The 15,813-nt window shown below is 45.1% G+C and overlaps 2 protein-coding genes across 2 annotated transcripts; both read right to left on the bottom strand.

Annotated features, from left to right (window-relative positions):
• Window positions 1-255: 255 nt before the first annotated feature.
• rpl18 (ribosomal protein L18) lies at window positions 256-8,373 on the bottom strand. Its single transcript, XM_056285815.1, has 7 exons — window positions 8,315-8,373; window positions 7,634-7,720; window positions 7,348-7,455; window positions 5,861-5,959; window positions 5,567-5,690; window positions 2,202-2,271; window positions 256-391 (listed from the first exon to the last, which is right to left on the bottom strand). The coding sequence occupies exons 1-7, from the start codon at window positions 8,315-8,317 to the stop codon at window positions 316-318; spliced, it is 567 nt and encodes a 188-aa protein (XP_056141790.1). The 5' UTR covers window positions 8,318-8,373; the 3' UTR covers window positions 256-315.
• A 231-nt stretch (window positions 8,374-8,604) lies between these two features.
• On the bottom strand, window positions 8,605-10,448 carry si:ch211-120k19.1 (uncharacterized protein LOC563199 homolog). The gene is made up of 5 exons (XM_056287098.1): window positions 10,438-10,448; window positions 9,797-10,153; window positions 9,576-9,646; window positions 8,887-8,916; window positions 8,605-8,750 (listed from the first exon to the last, which is right to left on the bottom strand). The coding sequence occupies exons 2-5, from the start codon at window positions 10,143-10,145 to the stop codon at window positions 8,616-8,618; spliced, it is 585 nt and encodes a 194-aa protein (XP_056143073.1). The 5' UTR covers window positions 10,146-10,153; window positions 10,438-10,448; the 3' UTR covers window positions 8,605-8,615.
• Window positions 10,449-15,813: the final 5,365 nt, after the last annotated feature.

The following is a 15,813-nucleotide window of genomic DNA, read 5'->3' as shown; positions in this document are numbered from 1 at the left end:
AATGGTTTTGTGTTGATCAGGTCAAGTCAGTTTTATTTGTACAGCCCAACATCACACGTTAGCCTCGAGGGGCTTTACACAGCAACACAGCATCCTGTCCTTAGACCCTGGCATGAGATAAGGAGCAACCTCCTGAAAAAAAAAACCCTTTATCAGTGTCTCTCCTAGTGCTCCTACCAAGTTAATCAACCTTTGAAACGTTAACAATCTCTTTGTACAACTGCACAAGAGCTGCTGATTAAACAGACGAGTCAATTCATTTTGTATCGCCAATCTTTATTTGTCTCAGATTGCATGGAAAACAAAATCAACACATTAGTTCTTGTAGCCACGGCTGGCTCTGCGACCACGAGCTCTTTCGAACTTCCTGCCCTTGGAGCGGACATAGGGCCTGGAGAGAAAAAAAGGATAAAAGATTAGTATAACATAGTATACATAAATTATATATTACACACAAAACATCCCTACATTACAATATTTGAAAATTGTATTTGGCATATTCATTAAACTGTTCTTTGATCTATTTTAAATAAAACCATATTTGGTCATTTTGAGGGGGACTTGTGAGGAAATACCCCAAATTCGTGTAATAACTTAAGGACCAATATTATGATACCAGCCAATCTGAACCCATGACTCAGTAGTCTAAGCTATAAAGCAATTTTTACAGTATATTTGGGTGTCAGCAGAGGAACTGACAACTAAGGTTTCCCCAGAACGACCCTTTTGTGCAAATATAGATTTTTCAGAAGCACAGAGCTAATTTTGTGCTTTATGAATACAATTGTGACGACATTTAGATAACACTCCAATGCTGTGTGAATTAAAGTGCTTTTTATCTCCACCAGGCGGATAGCCTGGAGGGGATTATGCGTTTGTGTGTATTTGTGTGTATCTCACATACTACAGGACCTATCAGCCTAAATGTTTTGTGCACAGTTATGACTGTATGATCAAGAACCTCTTGTGGTTGCGGTCATTCAAAACCTTTGAAAAACGTTTGTTCTCGCTACCACTAGTCCCTCTCCAGTTCGCTCGACCAACGCTGCCGTCGGTCGCTGCCCGATCTAAGGCAACCGTGCGCATGCGTGACTGATGTCTATGGTTGACTCGGATCGGGCAGCGGCTTGATCAAAAAGACATTAAAAGAATTTTGATAATCAAAAAAAAAAATGCAGACGTTATAAGGGAACAATTTCCTCTAGGTTGCAGTCAAAACAGGAAGTGTTGCGTATTCTTGTCGCTGCCCGACCTGAGTCAACCATAGATTTGAGTTGCGCATGGGTGAGCATAACCAGTTTACCCAGCTTTATTATATTATGAAAATAAAGACAGGGTTAGGGTTAGACCGAAATGGTCTTACACAATCCTTTTCTTTTTGGAATGTTTGGGTTTTTTTTTTAAGGTAGATTTTTGCTGCTTGAGCCCTGCATATTTTCCTCCATATTTCCCGTTCAATCAACTTGGGTGCTGCGCAGAAGTCTTATCACGGAAGGAAAAACACCGGTTTTTCTGTCCGTGTGTGTGTGTGTATCTGTCCGCTGCTAATCTCCCATACTACTGGGCATGTCAGTCTAATCATTTTTGTGCACAGTTATGACAGTATGATCAAGGACTTTTCGTGGTTGCAGTGATTAAAAACCTTTAAAAAACCTGTTTTATACCACAACTGAGTGCTAACTCCTCAGCTGGTTTTTGACCCAAGTCCAAGCATCAGAAAAGGGAGGATAAGCAGGCAGTGCCTCCATATTTCCCTTCTGGTAGGTGAAAAAAAGGTTGGTTTGTCACAAAGTACGAGCACTAGACAAGGGGGACATACGCCTGGCAGGGATCTACGCTCTGCTGAGTGAACTCTTCTGGTTAAAAATGCTTCATTTGAGCTGTGTAGTTAGATATTACAGAAAAAAATGGGTTGAAAAGATTTAAATTCTAAAGACAAGACTCGAACAACTTTGTAAAGTTAATGGTGTGTAATCAGTTTAGTAGCACTAAATAGGAAATGGGGTGGTACAGCTTTCTGAAAATTCAAACACCGCCAAGTACACTAGCCTAACACCGTGAATCAAAAGCTTAGTGGAGCAATAAGTTACCACTAATTAACAGCTTCAGCATCGTGCGTTCCAACGCTGCTGTACATATGACCTTCTGGAGAACATCAAGACATCGTTGATTTATGAGCGTTTTAAAGATCTGACACTTACTTGGTGTGGCTGTGTGGAGTTCCAGGGGCTTTTCCAAAGTGCCTGTACACCTCTCTGGCCTTGCGGGGTCCTGGGGAACGAGAAAGTAGAATTTCTTGAATGCATATGACTGCTAGAGAACATCTCAATGAACATCCCTTGTGAATGGCAACACCATAATGTCCTCGTGCGTGAGGCAAATTCAATTCTGGCCTTTAGGCCACCAGGGATTTTGCAGCGATAGATAAATCCTCGTAGGAATGAATTGGCTCAGCAGACTTTGTGTTCATTATGAATGTAAGCCTCATTCAGTTCAGACAGCTGCCATATCTTAAAAAAGCCCTATTTCAGTGCTTAAAGCAAACAGAGTTCATCCAAGTTATTTGGGAATCAGACAAGTTCTCTTGATAAACTGGAAGTCTGTTTGGATTTATCTATTACTTAATCTCACTCCATCTTACAGACCTCAGCAGAATGGCTGCAGATGAGCGTAGGAGGGTTAGTTTCTGGGAATAGGTCACCAGACTGTTTTAACCCAAGATGATTATAAGGAGAGCCACTTTTCCGAAAGATTTAATCCTTCATTGGGATCTTGTTAGTAAGTGTCATTTTATATCTGCGCCATCATTAATGTAAGCGATCAGCACAATGAGAATTTCCCCCTCAACCATCGGGCCTTGAGGAAAAAACATGCATAAGCACAGATGTATGACTGTCTGAAGCAAACCATGGATTCAGCCCCAATCCATGAACTGTCTGAAGAGCTTGACATTTTGGTTTGGTGCCAAGTAGGGGTGGGTATCATTAACATTTTAACGGTACTACTACTCTTACCGGTACTGTTTATCGACCCAGTACTTTAATGGTACTCTTATTGGTTCTTTGTATTATATTTTTAAGAGAAAAAAGAAACAAATTAAGAACAGAGTTAACGTTGCTTTATTTTCTCATGTCTGGACAGAGCGTTACTTTTAATCATTAACCCATGTTTGTATAATTTAGTTAATTCTGTGTGGGCCCTGGGCTGCTAGCATACATAACATATACCTGAGGTGGACAGGGCAACAAGAGAGGAACTACGAGCTAGGGAGTGAAAAGCTACATTTGATGCACTCTATTTGATGCACTTTTGCTAGACGTTTGGAAAGATTGCTTGTGTTGCCGCTCTAACATCCAAAAGACTTGTGGCAATGAGCAATGTCAGCATCGACTCTACCACTTTTGACCATTTAGTTCTCTCCGCCAGTCACTAAGAGCAGGCTTTGTGGGTCTGTGTGTAAGAGGCAGAGAGAAATGGCCTCGCCCCTCTGCTCGCACATATGACAGGCTCAGAGAGAGAGACAGACAGACAGAGAGAGAGAGAATCTTATTGCATATAAGAAACGGAGTTGGTGAGATAAGAACATTTCTAGTCTTTACTAATTTACCACCGGTGCCCATTTAATACCGGGTTTCAGTGCCCATCCCTAGTCTCAATCGCCAAAACCTGCTTGCTTGATGGCTGAACAAATGCAGCACATAAATAGAAAAGCCTTACATTACATTGACCTGACACCAGAAAGCTATAGCTCCCCATATGAAGCACATTTTTAATGTCAGTTGCAGCTTTTAAAGTGCAATATTACCTAAATTCATGTGTTACGCTTTGCAAACAAAAGCATACAAGGTGCATACAAGAGGGTTTGATTCTTATATAAAAGTATCTATAGCAATATTAGTTTCTTTCCATAATGAGTCATTATTGTAGGCTAATCTAGTGTAATGTTGACAATCAGCCACTGGTGCACACAAACCATTTATGAATCGAACCCCGAGGGCTTATGTATTCTCCATAGATCAAAAACCCCTACGGATGCATTGTAACACTGAGACAAAGGAGTGGTAGTGTGAGTCTGAGAGAGAGCGAAAGAGGGAGGGGAGGAGAGCTGTTACCATATGTTCTACTGAAAGTAATGTAATGTGCCGCTACAGAATTATTTTTATTTTTTCAAAAATAAAGCTGTTTTATTTTGATGGATGACAAAATGTGTGGCACTACAAAAGTTTTTACTATTTTTGAGCACTATGTATATATTATTTATTTGAAAAGGGGCAGTTGTTTATGTTAAGTGATTTATTTGTTACAAAAAATGTATAAATAAAAGGGTTTTAATTCACCTGATTGTTTGTATTTACAGGGAAAAATAAACCATGTATAGAAATCCAAAATTGAGATCTATCGAGAATCGTTTAATAATTGAATTGTGAGGTGACGGATGATTCCCACCCCTAGTTTGTAAGCTGACAACAACCGGGGTAGAACTGAAAGGAACATAAACCCTCGTCTGTTGCCCATGTTTCACCGATAGTATTATGACTGTATACAGCCACTCCAGGGTTAATTACAAAGCAACATTAGACTATCGCCCTAAAGCAGACCAGGGAAACAGTTATCAGATGCCAAGTTTGATTTAGATCAAAATCCATTCCATTATCCAAGCCGCTTATCCTGCTCTCAGGGTCGCGGGGATACTGGAGCCTATCCCAGCAGTCATTAGGCGGCAGGCAGGGAGACACCCTGGATAGGCCGCCAGGCCATCACAGGGCTTGATCAAAATCAAATCAGTGAATTAACATATACAGGTGTAAAAACATCATCAAAAATAATATGAACTATGGTGCATTCCTGAAACAACTACTCATTAAGGGGAAAGTACTGACTGGTGACATCAACTATTCAAGTGGATACTTTTATCCAAAGTAACTTGAAGTACCATATGTGCTCACTGTTTAAGCATGGATGGGTCCCAATGGGGGTCAACACACTAGCCTCACTGAACCACAGGACCAGAGAAACTTGCAATTTCTAACCAAAGCCCCAACCCAAAGCTTACAACTTGAGTTAGAACAGGAGCAAAACCTGATCGGTTTTCCATAGTCCTGAAGTCTTAGAGATGTGGTATGGGCATGTATAATCTAACTCGTGCATTTTCAATGCCAATCACTGGATCCTACTGCTAAGCTGGGTGCCCACAAACCACTTAGCATGACAACAGGCAACAGTAACCAAATGCATAGCTACTTGCTAAAGCACTAATATAGTAGACATATGTTAAGACTATCAGAGTGGTAAAGGTGTCATCCTGATAAAACCAGCAATTTAGTTTTACTACAGCTGGGTGATATGGCCAAAAAATATCTTGATATTCTTGTAACTTTTGTCGCCATACAATGTATAGCTCGATATTTATGCATTCTCTCTGAAATGGCTCAACAGTGATTTTAAAGAATGATTTTTCTGCAATCAGGAGAGGTGTATCGGCACCCGATGCCAATATTGGATTGGTCCCAACGCTAATTGCTAGATTATCAAATCCTACTGTATACTTTAACAGGGAGATAGTCACCTGACAGCAGCACAGTTCCCTGTCCTTTGGGGGAAGCCAAAGCCAGCTGGTCAAAGGTCATCACCTGACCTCCTGCCTTCAGGATCCTTCGGCGGGCACCATCAGTCACCTTCAGGGCACAAATCTGAGGTACAAGAGACAAACCAAGAGCAGCAACGTCTCAGTAACAGAAGTAATTTAGCAGTTTTGAGCTGAAATTCAGCCCACAGCAACTACATTCACACAATTTCTGTCCATTGTAACACTGCAGTAGCCAAGACTTAATTTACTGGAAAAAAAGTCAAAATTACTTACCTTGAGCTTGGGGATGTTCTGAATCCTGACGTCATCAGTAATGGTTCCCACAACAACAGCAGTTCGATTCTCACGACCAGGTAAATTCATCTTGCGGATCTGATCACACAGGAAGAAAACATCCAGGAAGTATTGACTGAGGGCCAGTGTCTGACTGATGGGGGTGGGAATCTCTACGACACCTCACAATTCAATGTCAATTCAGGGTGCCACAATTCAACTATAAATCAATTCTAAATGCATATCTTTTTTTTCGGTGTAAAGAAGCAAATACAATACGCCAAGCCTGTTATACATTTTGAGAAGAAAAATAACATATTGACATTTGAAGACCCATTACCCCACAACGCCAAAGTGTATACATAAGCGGTACCAATATCAGGTGATGCCCGCAGCACACAGAACAGAAGAGCAATGAAAATAAATTAATAAACTCAGGTGAGATACATCTGTCAACCAATGAAAATCACAGCAAGGTAAATTCTCTTAAGTAACCTAATTTACCAATTTTGATACTTGACTGTTTCAGTATTTTCAGTTTTTATTTTCAATATGTAATCACGATTACTGGAATATTCAACTCATCTAATTAATGACTGAGGTTGTAGGGCAATATTTTGTTGGTAATGCTGCTTGCATGGAGTTGTGCTGGGGCTTTTTAAAATCCAAAATGTGCCCATGCAGTCAATTTTCAAGGCAAAAGATGCTGGTTTGAGTTCATCCATCTCAACTTCACCTGAGGGCTGAATTCAACTGTGCACATGGTGCACTTGTTATTGTCGGCATCGTCTTATTTGTATTTGCAGTTGCTTTAATATCACGCCTCAAAACTAAACCGTCTTATGTAGACTAACAATATTTATCTAAGATATTTAGAAAATGTATGTTTGGCCCACATTAAGGACTGTTTTAGAAAGTCTTTAGAAGTGACCAAGATGTCGAAAATAGAATTAAAGAAGTCTTGTTATGGAGTTTTGTGCAGAATCGTTCAAGACGGAATAGCAATGCATCTCAGAATTAATTTGTTTCCCCACCCACACTGAATTTTGAGTGTCAACCAAAAAGTTCCGACTGCTTCAATCTTGAAATTCCATACAATATCTGGAGTTCAATTATGTGTTCAGTGTTCTGACTAATATATGCTGTTAGTGACTGGGCAATAGGGCAAACTGTTCCAGAATGCAAAAATTAAGCTTTTTAGGTACAACAGACATTAAGTGTAACATTTCATGAGTGGTTAAGTAATGCTCAACAGCGTTTTCCTTATATTTCCAATCTATTTAAGAACCCTGTAACCAATGTTTTGAGGAGCATACTGCACTTAAAATGAGCAAGTTGCAATTTAGCGCATGGGTGGCAAACTAAATGGGGTTAAAAGTAGAACAGGTTTAGAACAAAGTTAAAAAAAAATCAACACCCAGAGCACAAAATCCTAAATTTGGTGGCGAGCAGGTGACATGGTAAGACAGAGAGGAAATGAGACTGACCAGACGGGAGACTGACATGGGAGGCCTGTTAGTCCTGCTCATGAAGAGCCTCCTGAGAACCACCTTGTTGAAGGGAGCATTGGAGCGGCGGGCCAGGAACCTGTACAACTGTAAGCGTATAGCAGTAAAATTCAGACTAACGTCCAACATCTTTGTGCCAACCTCATATCATTTTGTGGTACCACTGACCACAATTCCTAACGTGAATTCAAGCGTGAAAAATAAAGTGCATGCTAGCTAGTATTTGAACAATTAAATTGAAGAGCAGCATTTTGACTGAACTCACCTTAACCAGGAGCCTCAGATAGATATCCTGGCTTTTTGGCTCCTTCCTGTGCACCTTGCGGTCCTTGTTGTGTCTGATGTCGACTCCCTGGATACAGGCGAAGAGATTAAACACTATATTCAGTATTTCAGACACCTAACGCCCTTTTGCGTGTACTCAAATGTGCAGTAATCGGGTGGGTAATAAAGCCATGGGTTGTCATTCAAGATCGGGGTATAGGCGAAAATACTGAGTCGCTAGCTGCTTAGAGCTAGTTGCTTAGAGCGGCTAACGCCGGCCACTACACACGTTGACGTTCAGCCTAGCCTAGCCACACAGCTAGCTAGAATTAGAGATCAAGGAGGGACGGAGAGCGACATAGCAGGGCTAAGTAAGAGACTGGTTGGCATTTTTTTTCTAATTTAGGACTCCGATAATCCCAGATACATATGATTATTCCAAGTCTTGTTAAATGGTAACTTCATGGAAACACATATCGGAGCACTAACGCCGACGCCAACGGGGTAAGCCGATAGGCATAATAAGGCCGATCTGATTTGAAATCATGACTAAAGTTCAAGGCAGATCGTATTGCTTATCAGAATACGATGGCATTTTGACCATGCGAAAACGACAACGTAGAGGATGGACGTGGATCGTCAGGCCATCCTAGTTTTCAAGATTCTCCTAGCGTCGACCTACCATCTTAGACTCGGAGCGAAAAGGGAAAAGGAAGAGACGAGATCTCGCGATAAACAACTCTCGGCACTCACCATGTTTCTGATTGGTTACTAAGCATACACTTCCGGTAGAGTGGGTTCAGCTCCCGGACGTCAGGCGTTTCGGATAGGGGCCTCTAGTGGTTCAAAGCGTCAACAACAGTCGAGTGGCAAAATACAATTAGGATCGCTTATAAAATCACAGCACTGAAACAAATAACAATTTAATTTGTTTTTTTTTTATTAAAATCACATTGATTTCCGGTCCAATAACATAACTCGGGTCATTGGGATGAGTCTCTTGAGTGACTTTGATCCGGCTGCTGTCTGCAATGACACAGAAAGACGGTCCACAGTAGGGTGATGCCTCCAGCAAACACCGTCCGGGCCACAGGCGGCACCAGGGCAAAGTTCACCGCCTGAGAAAGAAAACGGAGACAGCATTCCTCGCCTGTCTGCGGATTTGCACTTGTTGGTCTGTTTATGTGGCTCTGTGGGCGGATACACAGTTTTCTGACAAAGAAAATCTAGAAGAATTATGTAAGAATAACTCACTTGCATTGTAGACCAATAAACCACTCCAGTCTGATGAGAGAGAGAGAGAGAGAGAGAGAGAGAGAGAGAGAGAGAGAGAGAGAGAGAGAGAGAGAGAGAGAGAGAGAGAGAGAGAGAGAGAGAGATGATGATGAACCGACAGGTAGATAGATAGATAGATAGATAGATAGATAGATAGATAGATAGATAGATAGATAGATAGATAGATAGATAGATAGATAGATAGATAGATAGATAGATAGATAGATAGATAGATAGATAGATAGATAGATAGATAGATAGATAGATAGATGAACAGACAAGAAGAAAGATAGAGAGAGAGGGGGAGAGAGAGAGAGAGAGAGAGAGAGAGAGATGATGAACAGACAGGTTGATAGATAGATAGATAGATAGATAGATATATAGATAGATAGATAGATAGATAGATAGATAGATAGATAGATAGATAGATAGATAGATAGATAGATAGATAGATAGATAGATAGATAGATAGATAGATAGATAGATAGATAGATAGATAGATGAACAGACAAGAAGAAAGATAGAGTGAGGGGGGGAGAAGAGAGAGAGAGAGAGAGAGACAGATCACTTATTTGATGAAATGACTTATTACATGGACTCTTAAAAATGTAATGACGTAAAGGCAGCTATAATCCAGCCATTAAGCCACCTGAGACAGTTGCATGTACCTTGTATGAAGTCCAGAATTTCTTCCTCCAATCTTCAAATGGGTCCTTTTTGTTTTCTAGAAGGCTTAGACCTAAGTGAAAAAGAGGGTCCTTGAACATCTAGCGAAAGAAAAGCACATCTGCACGCCAAGCAGAAGCCGTACATCTCTCCGGTAGCGACGGCGAAGCCACACTCGGCGGTTTGTAAAAACAGTACAACGTGGGCCCGCTAACACACTGACCTATGAAAAAGGCGCTGATGGTGGCAGGAGCCGCAACCAACTGATCCAGTACGACTTTCCCTGTTATTCTTCTGACCCCACCACCCGGGAGCATCCGCTCAAGCCCCCGCAGCCAGTGATAGTTGAAGTTGGCGTGGAAACAGAGCCCGACAAGGGCCACTCTCGCCGTCTGAGGCCAGTCGACGCCAGATGTGGCACAGAGCGGCTCAGACTCCCCCGATTTGGGGTCTTCACTTTTCACGCCCAGCACACTCTGTTGGATGAGGTCCGCGGAGGCGAACAGCGTTGTGTATCCCGCCACGTTGCTGACGTATGGGTGGGCCTTAAACAAGGCCCAGGCTCGGTTCATGGTGAAGACTGTTGATCCACAAGGGGAACAAGGGATGTCACATATATATTACTCATCACAAAACCGCCACTGGGTGTCACAAAAAGGTTTAGAAATAAAGATGGCCCCTGAAAAGAACTGATGTTTCCATGATGCAGGATGAAACATGAATCATAGTAAAATTACACAAGATTTTTAACGATGATAAGGTGACGCATAGCACCCAAAGCACGGGTTCTGTGAAACCCCCTGTCAGGTCGCGGGGTTAGGGTTCTCAAACTCACGGCTTCCGGCGGAGAGTTGTTGAACTTACCTGCCGGCCGGGGTTCTTCTCATCCACTGCTTCAGTTATGAAGGCCACAAAGCTGCCAGCTCCCGCTGGATTGGCTCTTCAGCAGGATGAGGAGGGGCAAAAGAACTTCCAGCCAGTTGGGAGGTAAATCCAGGACGGAGGTCCGGCCTTCGCAGCTGGTCAAAGTTCTGCCTCTGTCGCAGACAAGCGGCGATAAGACGTTATCGGCCCCTCCGGAGAGGAATCTGAGAAAATCCCACATGTGAGAAGTCACTCAAGTGAGCCACAAGGTCATCATGAGCCCTTATCCGTGAGTTGTTGAGAGAAGACACACACATACACACAAACCCCCCCCCCAAAAAAAAACAAACCCAGAGGACAAGAAGCTGCCGTGACTTCTGTTATCCTGGATTTGTACGGAGGCCGACAGAACTGCATGAGGCTCTTCTTGCGCACCGTTTTAGACACTTACCACAGGTAATACAGGGCCCGGTGAGTGGCGTTAAAAGCAAGCGTGCACCAGAAGGTTAGCCGTGTAGCCTTCTCGCCTCAAACACATCTGCTGCCGCTATAAATAGTTGCCACTCCTGCAGCCGTGCTTCTCTCTTTCCTTTAGTTTTCTCCTCCTATATCAGCCTCGCCGTTCTACGACGAGGAAAAGCTCACGCGAGGCAGTGCAGAGGCGGGTTCGTTTTGTGGCCTTCAGAACCACCCGGCACCAGGGAGCTGGCTGAGACAGAGTGTGACCGGTACAATTTATTCACACTTTCGAGGCTTGTGCCGAGTGAAAACATATGAAAGCATGTTGGAGCGTCTCATCGTGTACGGCTAAAGTCAAGTTCCCATCCATCCAGCCATCCATCCATCCATCCATCCAGCCATCCATCCATCCATCCATCCATCCATCCAGCCATCCAGCCATCCAGCCATTATCCATACTGCTTATCCTGCTCTCAGGGTCGTGGGATGCTGGAGCCTATCCCAGCAGTCATTGGGCAGCAGGCAGAGAGACACCCTGGACAGGCTGCCAGGCCATCACACAGGGCCAACACACACACACACACACACACACACACACACACACACACACTCATACCTTGGGACAATTTAGTGTGGCTGAGTCAGGTTACCATCCATCCATCCATCCATCCATCCATCCATCCAGCCATTATCCATCCATCCACATGTCTACATGTCTTTGGACTGTGGGAGGAAACCCACACAGACACGGGGAGAACATGCAAACTCCACACAGAGGACATAACAAGAATTTTCTTATGCAAACATCCGAGCAAAAAATACCGAATTGGTGACCGAAAGAAGTCGATCTGCATAGGGGGGGGGAAAAAAACAACGTACTGTGGCTTAACAGGGTGACTCCGGTGCCAAATTTAGTCTCTGAATTTATATATGAATATATATGTAAAGGGCGGCGTGGTGGCGCAGTGGTTAGCGCGGTCGCTTCACAGCAAGAAGGTCCTGGGTTCGAGCCCCGGGGTCGTCCAACCTTGGGGGTCGTCCCGGGTCGTCCTCTGTGTGGAGTTTGCATGTTCTCCCCGTGTCTGCGTGGGTTTCCTCCCACAGTCCAAAGACATGCAGGTCAGGTGACCCAGCCACACTAAATTGTCCCTGTGTGTGTGTGTGTGATGGCCTAGCGGCCTTTCCAGGGTGTCTCGCCGCCCAGTGACTGCTGGGACAGGCTCCAGCATCCCGCGACCCTGAGAGCAGGATAAGCGGTTGGCATGATGGATGGATGGATGGATGGATGGATATATATGTAAAAAAAGCTGTCGATCACAGCTTGTGATCAGCGCACTCACAGTATCAGTGGGCTTTCTGCATTCATCTTTTACACATAACCCCGCTATCCTAAATGGATTCAGCCCGAACGCCTGACAATAAAACAAAAGTTCAAAAAAGATGAAGAAAAAAAAAACCTGATCCATTGAATCTGCCCACACTTTCTCGTACAAATATCTAGTGTTTCTTCTTTAGCTGTGAAGACGACGGTCTATTGGCCCCGCTGCTGCCATAGATATGTAAAACTCTGCACTTGGAAGGTGCGCCACAGAACTGGACGGAGCAATTAAAGCCACTAGCAACCGCCTTAGCTCTTCGCTCTGAGAATGTGGTAATTAGGGCCAGAGTTTAAACTGATCAATTACGGGTTCGTTAGAAGCCTCAACCGCTGCGTTTGTCTTCTAGTACTTAACAAGCTGCCTTTAGTGTGTCGCACAATGGATGCATGCGCCCACACTTGCACAAGCGGTTGACTTCTTGGGATAATTGCCTCCCTTTTCTTTTCAGCGTCCCTCGCAGTCTTTCACTTGCCCTCCCTCTTGTGATTTTGCCCCGGCGAATCCCATTCACCCTGCCAGAAGAGGGGAATCCGAGGATTTGCATTGAACGCTCGCGTCACTCGGCTTCATTTGTGCACGCCGTCACCCCAACGCCGGCTTGCAAACACACACATACAAATACAGTTAGAAACCACACCTCTCTCTGCACGCATCCGCCTACCTTAAGCTGAATCCTGGGTTCGGTGTTTAGTGAGACACAAGGATCCGGAGCCGCCGTGGCGTCGCGCCGTGAAGGTAAGCGCCCTTTCCTGTGTTTTATTCTGGCGCTGAGCAAGGTGGAATAACATCTGAATAAGACTAACAGGGTCCCGGCTCACACTGCCACAATATCAAGCCCGGTGCAGAGAGACCGAGTCACACCGCCTGTCTGGTGGTTTGTCATATAGACCCATCTTCTGCAGCTCCACACGAGCTAAGGTGTTCAGTTTGGGCGATGTGCAGAACTGCAGCAACTACAGAGGTATAAAGTTGATCAGCCACAGCATGAAGATATGGGAAAGAGTGATAGAAGCTAGGTTAAGAGGAGAGGTGATGATCAGCGATTAGCCACGAAAGAGCCCCACAGATGTGATGTTTGCTTTGAGAGTGTTGATGGAGAAGTATAGAGGAGGCCAGAAGGAGGTACATTGTGTCTTTGTAGATTTAGAGAAAGCTTATGACAGGGTGCCGAGAGAGGAGGTGTGGTATTGTATGAGGAAGTCGGGAGTGGCAGAGAAGTATGTAGGAGTGGTGCAGGATATGTATGAGGGCAGTGTGACAGTGGTGAGGTGTGTGGTTGGAATGACAGATGGGGTCAAGGTGGAGGTGGGGTTACATCAAGGATCGGCTCTGAGCCCTTTCTTGTTTGCAGTGGTGATGGACAGGTTGACGGACGAGATCAGGCAGGAGTCTCCGTGGACTATGATGTTCGCGGATGACATTGTGATCTGTAGTGAGAGTAGGGTGCAGGTGGAGGAGAGCCTGGAGAGGTGGAGGTATGCACTGGAGAGAAGAGGAATGAAAGTCAGTAGGAGCAAGACGGAATACCTATGTGTGAATGAGAGGGAGGACAGTGGAATGGTGAGGATGCAAGGAGTAGAGGTGGCGAAAGTGGATGAGTTTAAATACTTGGGGTCGACTGTCCAAAGTAACGGGGAGTGCAGTAGAGAGGTGAAGAAGAGAGTGCAGGCAGGGTGGAGTGGGTGGAGAAGAGTGTCAGGAGTGGTTTGTGACAGAAGGGTACCAGCAAGAGTTAAAGGGAAGGTTTACAAGATGGTAGTGAGACCAGCTATGTTATATGGTGTGGAGACAGTGGCACTGATGAAAAGACAGGAGGTGGAGGAGGCAGAGATGAAGATGATAAGATTTTCATTGGGAGTGATGAAGAAGGACAGGATTAGGAACGAGTATATTAGAGGGACAGCTCAGGTTGGACGGTTTGGAGACAAAGCAAGAGAGGCAAGATTGAGATGGTTTGGACATGTGTGGAGGAGAGATGCTGGGTATACTGGGAGAAGGATGCTGAATATGGAGCTGCCAGGGAAGAGGAGAAGAGGAAGGCCAAAGAGGAGGTTTATGGAGGTGGTGAGGGAGGACATGCAGGGGGCTGGTGTGACAGAGGAAGATGCAGAGGACAGGAAGAGATGGAAACGGATGACCCGCTGTGGCGCCCCCTAATGGTAGCAGCTGGAAGTAGTAGCAGTAGACTAATTTACTGTGATGAAATACTGCTTTCCAAAATGGCAGTCGTATGTGTTAACCTGAACTCCTTCACTGTGTCTCCCTATTTTATGCTCAAAATCTCTCATCCCCCTCCACCTGTCTCCCTTTCATACCGGTCCCATCTCCCATGTCCTTCAGGTCTCATCTCTCAACTTACCTTTCCCCAAGCTCCGACCCGCTTTTCTTTTCCTTTTTTTTTTTGCCAAACCATGAGACCTTTCGGCTCTGTGACCCTCGAGCCTAGGCTGAAGCGAGGGGTCCCCTGGGGTTGTGACCTTTTCACCTTTGTGACGTCAGCGGCAGGCCACATGATGAGGACCCTGCAGAAGCCCCAGAAAAGCCGACCGTCCAAACGGCAGGTCAACCACCGTCGCTTCCTGCACAACATGATCCAGAGGTGTGTGGGCGTGTCAAGAGGGGCCATGGGGTCTGATAGCTACCATGTACCGATGTTTCGGAGGATTCGTGTGGGGTAGAAAATGCAAACCTCAGTTTCATACGAAACATCTCTCTCGTCTCTCTCAACAGGAAGTTTGCCGACACAGCGGCAGCGAACCACCGACTCGCATCTGCTCTGTTCTCCGCAGAGGATGGTGATGAAGTTACCTTTACCCACGTGGAGAAGCCAGCGACTCCTGACCAGCCGAACAGCCCCTCTGGAGATGTCGGCCTACACGAGCCGGCCCAAGGCAAGGTCGGCAATGCCAGGATAGAAGTGGACGGGAAGTCCGGACCCGACCTCGGCCTAGGCTTATCTGAAACTGGCCTCTGTGAGAAGAAGCAGTCAGATTCGGGGCTTTTTGGGAAACGGAGCCCAGAGTCACAGTCCAGCGCCGGCACCATTACAGGAGACCAGCACGGACGAAGGCCAGACAGACAGGCGCACAGAAAAGGGAGCGGAATTCACAAATGGGTGGACTTCATATCGCTGAGCTCCCCAAAACACACGGACGTTCACCGCAGCGCTGAGCCCTTTCCGCCATGGTGCAACAGTGTTGAAACCCCACCGGGGGCAGACGACAACTTGTCGGAAAACAATCTATACAGTTGGGGTGAAAGCACTCGGCAAAAACGTGACGCACAATTCCGGCATGACCCAAACTCTCACGTGCGTCAAACGATTCAAAATGTGGACACCTCCGCCCCTTCGGCTCTGTACTCAGAGGTCTCCCCGTTGCCTCTTGACTCCCGCGACTTTTCAACTTGCACCCAAGCAAACAAGAACATAAATGAAACGACGGAGCACCAGTGGATGGACATGATGGAGCTCCTGGAGCCGGAGGCCAGCGAGAGGGGCTTCGGAGGAGGCTGCGTGGATGTGGAGACCTATTTAGAA

Source organism: Lampris incognitus, chromosome 9, assembly GCF_029633865.1.
Source record: "Lampris incognitus isolate fLamInc1 chromosome 9, fLamInc1.hap2, whole genome shotgun sequence".
NCBI lineage: Eukaryota > Metazoa > Chordata > Actinopteri > Lampriformes > Lampridae > Lampris > Lampris incognitus.
This window is presented reverse-complemented; position numbering and strand designations above follow the sequence as displayed.

Bases quoted from the DNA above. Each gene is read 5' to 3' on its own strand.
- rpl18 (XM_056285815.1), bottom strand. The intron at 5,691-5,860 runs GTAAGTAATTTT...CTTGTACCTCAG, and splicing joins AGAACATCCCCAAGCTCAAG to ATTTGTGCCCTGAAGGTGAC. The intron at 2,272-5,566 runs GTGACTATCTCC...CTCGTTCCCCAG, and splicing joins GGGAACTGTGCTGCTGTCAG to GACCCCGCAAGGCCAGAGAG.
- si:ch211-120k19.1 (XM_056287098.1), bottom strand. From the start codon at position 10,145: ATGAACCGAGCCTGGGCCTTGTTTAAGGCCCACCCATACGTCAGCAAC. The intron at 9,647-9,796 runs GTCAGTGTGTTA...TTTTTCACTTAG, and splicing joins CATCAGCGCCTTTTTCATAG to GTCTAAGCCTTCTAGAAAAC. The intron at 8,751-8,886 runs GTGAGTTATTCT...TTTCTTTCTCAG, and splicing joins TTTATTGGTCTACAATGCAA to GCGGTGAACTTTGCCCTGGT.